The 5,000-nt window shown below is 42.2% G+C and overlaps 1 protein-coding gene across 2 annotated transcripts in view; it reads right to left on the bottom strand.

The window, feature by feature from the left end:
* LOC113809712 (transcription factor zip-3) overlaps window positions 1-4,987 on the bottom strand; it is a 6,697-nt gene extending 1,710 nt beyond the window's left edge. The window contains exon 1 of one of the 2 annotated variants that reach the window (XM_027361377.2): window positions 4,887-4,987. Coding sequence is in view for 1 of the 2 variants with exons in the window: in XM_027361376.2 (XP_027217177.2) it covers window positions 4,088-4,174 (87 nt within the window). In the remaining variant the exon portion in view is untranslated. Of the gene's footprint in view, window positions 1-4,087; window positions 4,237-4,886 lie in introns of those variants that run through there. The other variant, XM_027361376.2, reaches the window with a different exon arrangement.
* Window positions 4,988-5,000: the final 13 nt, after the last annotated feature.

The raw sequence follows: 5,000 nt of genomic DNA, 5'->3' as shown, positions 1-5,000 counted from the left end.
CCCCCCCCCCCTTCCGTCTCACCAAGATACGTTTTTAAGCGAGTATGTGAGTGGCACACGGCTGTAGCATCTCTCATGACCCCTTCATTTAATCTATAAGTTATTTCCATTTCACACCTTACACTCTCTTCTCTCCCTCCCCCTCTTCGATTTCTCCTCTTTCCTTTGTATTATTATTATTGTTATTATTAACAGAGCAACAACCCAGGTTACGGCAGCGATCAGTCTCCGGTTAAACAGAGGTCGCCCCACATTGATGAAAATTTGTACATATAATAAGGGACTTTGAGAACTGAATACCAGTTACTAGCACTGCTTGAAGAACAACCAGTTATTAGCACTGCTTGAAGAACAACCAGTTATTAGCACTGCTTGAAGAACAACCAGTTATTAGCACTGCTTGAAGAACAACCAGTTATTAGCACTGCTTGAAGAACAACCAGTTATTAGCACTGCTTGAAGAACAACCAGTTATTAGCACTGCTTGAAGAACAACCAGTTATTAGCACTGCTTGAAGAACAACCAGTTATTAGCACTGCTTGAAGAACAACGTTATTAGCACTGCTTGAAGAACAACCAGTTATTAGCACTGCTTGAAGAACAACCAGTTATTAGCACTGCTTGAAGAACAACGTTATTAGCACTGCTTGAAGAACAACGTTATTAGCACTGCTTGAAGAACAACCAGTTATTAGCACTGCTTGAAGAACAATCTTTCGTTGTGGGACTCTACGAAGTTAAAAGACTAGGCGAAGAACAGAAATAGCTTAATGATGGGCACGTGTTCTATTGGAGAGGTAAAGACGCTGGAATTAGGGGCAGGTTTCTTAGTTCACAAAAACGGTCAGAAAAGAAGATCGTGGAATTCCATAATGTAAGCGACAGGTAGTAATAAAAATAAAAAATAGGTAAACCTCAGAGATTGTTCAAGTCTAATCCCGAACCTGCAGCCATAGTGATGAAGAATTAGAGAGCTTCAATGAAGATATTCACTTTGCCAGCGACAGAGATAAAAAAAAAAATGGATTTTAAGATAGGTAAAAACATTAGGAGAAATTGTACTTGGGAATCACGGAATAGGCACCAGATATGAGAAAGAATAAATCCTAATCGATTTTGCTGATCACTCAATATCATGAATACATTTTCGAAAAGAGGCTTGAGCGGAAGTGGACATGGGCGTCGCCATCTGAAATCAAAAACGAAATTGGCTTCACAACTTCAAATATGGGTGATATAGTAAAAATGTGGAAGTTCTCAACAAAGTAAATGTTGGTAGCGACCATAGAATAGTCAAAGGCGAAATTAAATTACACCTTAGAAGGGAAAGGAATAAACTCACTCGAAAACCTCAGCCAAATCTAACAAACTTGAAGTCCAAGCCGACGGAATTGAGCCTTGAAATCCAAAACAAACACCCATCTCAGTGACGAAGATCTTAACATTGACGAAATCAACAAAAAGTTCAATGACATAATAAAGTTGCACTTGAAGTAGGCGGTAAAAACGACAAGCAAACCTCAAGTAAACTCTCGATAGAAACATCGGGTCATGAAAAAACCTTCAGACAGAGACAAAACAGAATTAGCTGATCTAACAAAGACTATAAATAGAAAGGAGGTTGTACGAAAATTCAATACTCTCACAATTAATGAAATGGTGATTTTATGTACCAGTATGAAAGCAGCTAAAAGCAGATTTTAAATAGGGAGAAACTAAATGTATGAAATAAAAAACAAACAGACCGAGGAGTGACATATAACAAGAAAGAAATAATTAAAATAGTGGAAGACTTTTACAGGGATTTATATAACGCAGATGAACAACCACGGGCAGAAGTAATCGCGGTAATTAGAGATGTACCTAACATCACAACCGAAGAAATACAAAAAACGCTTATAGGCATGAAGAGAGGGAGAACACTAGAAGCCGGAATTAGTATACACCTTATAAAGGGTGGAACAGTGGAACTAGCCAATCTTTTCACCAAATGTCTTATCAACGGCAAATCTCCGAAAGCCTAGAAAATAAAAGTTATTTTGATACATAAAAAAATGATAGAAGAAACCTAAAACCTACCGACCCATAAACCTTCTTTCATTCATTTACAAACTGTTCACAAAAATCATTACAACTCGCATCTCTGACACTCTACATTCTAGCCAGCCTAGAGAACAGTCAGGCTTCCACAGTGGATTCTCAACACCAGACCACATCCACACACTAACCCAAATAAGAGAGAAAAGTAATGAATATAGGAAACCTCTGTGTATGGCATTCATCGAATACAACTAAAGTTTTTGACTCTATATAAATAATAGCAGAATTAGACGCTATTCGAAGACAAGAAGTAGAGGAGATCCATTGTAAAGTATTACAAGATATATAAAAATGGGAGAGCAGCCACGAAGCTCCATCCAAGAACCTATTTTAAAAAGGTATTACACAGGGCGACACCATCTCACCAAACTGTTTACAGCTTGCCTTGAAGAAATATACAAGAAACTAGAATGGAACGGAAAGGGAAACAGAATAGGAGACGAACACCTAAACAATCTAAGATTTGCAGACGATTTTGTTCTCTTTAGCTAGTCAGCAAATTAATTGCAGTAATTGATAAACGGTCTGAATAGAGAATCTGAAAGTTGAATTTAAGATGAACAGGAAAAAGACAGATGAGAAAACAAAAGAACAGACAGGGATATAGATAACATAAAAAGGCCAAGGGTCAGACCAGTGAATGATGGCGTGACGAAATAACGGTATTTAGGGTCGAAGATTGGAAGCAAAAAATACATTGGAACAACTGGAAAAGATTGGGAGAGGCCTACGTCCTGCAGTGGACTGATACAGGTTGATGATGATGATATACATTTACTTGTGTGAATATATAATATACATATATATATATATATATATATATATATATATATATATATATATATATATATATATATATATATATATATATAAGTGTGGGTCTATATATAAATATATGTATGTGTGTGTGTGTGTGTGTGTGTGTGTGTGTGTGTGTGTGTGTGTGTGTGTGTGTGTGTGTGTGTGTGTGTGTGTGTGTGTGTGTGTGTGTGTGTGAGTGTGAGTGTGAGTGTGTGTGTGTGTGTGTGTGTGTGTGTGTGTGTGTGTGTGTGTGTGTGTGTGTGTGACTTTTGACTGGCACATTAATTGAGACAAAAAAAAAAAAAAAAAAAAAAACACATCTCAAAGGAATGAGGTAACTTAGGTTATCCTCACCCCTATATTAATGTCCCTGTGTGGGCTCACGATTCATATACACAGACAGAGAGAGGAGGGGAATGAGGGAGGGAGAGGGAAAGGGAGGGAAGGAAGGAGGAAGAGGGAGAGGGAGAGGGAGAGCGGGGAGGGAAGGAGGGAGAGGGAGGGGGAGGGAAGGAGGGAGAGGGAGGGGGAGGGAAAGGGTGGGAGAGGGAAGGAGGGAGAGGGAGGGGGAGGGAAAGGGTGGGAGAGGGAGGGGGAGGGAAGGAGGGAGAGGGAGGGGGAGAGAAGGAGGGATACATATGCATACATACATATATATGCATACCCATTTATTTACAAAGCAGTTTCAAAGCCCTATGAACATGCGAGCGAGTTCCTTATCAGACGTGTGCAAAGAAAGGCCACACACAGGAGACCTCTTAAACATTTCGAACAGTCCAAGGCATAGCATTCTTTCCGTTGCAATTCATAACCCCGAGGACCACATCTTGAGGAGCACACCGACAGAGGCAAATCCGGAGGAGCACACCCGCTGAAGCAACCCCACGGGAGCACAACAGGAGCACGCCGTCTCCCGCCACCTGCCCTCTCGTAACGTTTATGAACTTGTTCTTCGTTTAACTTGAAATAGATGACGTCCCTCCCGTAATACTAGTGCTGTCTATCCACAATCAGGCTGACGTTCTCATTGGAGCCGTTGACGAGGCAGCGACTCAAGGTCAGAGAAGCGTGAGCGAAGTACGCAGGCTTGGGCATCAAGGGCGAGGAAACCACTCGTACTCCCGACAGAAGAAAAGGTTCTATTCTCGCGAGGCAAACTTCAGAAGCTGCGACTCGCCAGCCTACCTCCATTGTCCAAATACTTCGGATCGCAGGAACAGGGTATCCGGCAGCGGCGATGTCCTGGCGGCGGCGGGCCCACAGCGCACTCATTCTGCGGCGGCGAACGGCGAGTGGCAGGGCGGCGCGCGCGCGGCGGGGAACGCGGCGGCGGGCGATGATTGCGTCATGATAGAGGTTGCATCATGTTGGCGCAGGATGTCGCGGCGGCGCCCTTCGCCATGGAAACGAATGGCTGTTTGATACCTTAATATCCGATGGCTTGCTCTTAAATCTTCACTGACAACTCGATTTGGCGCCATGATTTTGTCGCTTGAGTTGTGTTATGTCGCGCAACGTTAGGTCATCATCTTATCGAGTGGTAGCGAGCGTTGATTGCTAGGCAACAGTGAGCGCAGTCCAACTATTGCACTTCATTTTAAATTTCCGTATTTCATAACCTCTAGGTCGTCGCTTTCCTTTCTTTTCAATGTTATATAACGTTCTCGATGCTTCTCTCGGGACCCTTTCCAGCCACGTGTTTCACTCTGATCCTTTTTCGTTACAAAATCCAAGATGTGTGCATTAAAACCCGGAAGTACACTGTTAAAAAACGTCCACATTTATGCCGACAAGTACCATGACGAAACAAGAATAAACACACTTTTCCAGCAGAAATTTTCCATTTTCTGAAGAGTTTTCAGTACACACGAATAGTTCAACTCGCGGAAATTCACGCACAGAAAGGCCCTAAACATTTCCCATTGAAAAATTAAGCAACATTTGATCATTGCCTAATGGACGCCACTATTTAATACCAACTTACCCTTGAAGTAACAGCAATATCTTCTCATAAAGCAGACGAAATCCTCACCAGACGCTGACCCCAAGCGCTCTGAGGGGTCGCTGCCTGGCGTTCGAGCGACGCTGCGCACGGCAA

This window comes from Penaeus vannamei, chromosome 27, assembly GCF_042767895.1.
Source record: "Penaeus vannamei isolate JL-2024 chromosome 27, ASM4276789v1, whole genome shotgun sequence".
Lineage (NCBI taxonomy): Eukaryota > Metazoa > Arthropoda > Malacostraca > Decapoda > Penaeidae > Penaeus > Penaeus vannamei.
This window is presented reverse-complemented; position numbering and strand designations above follow the sequence as displayed.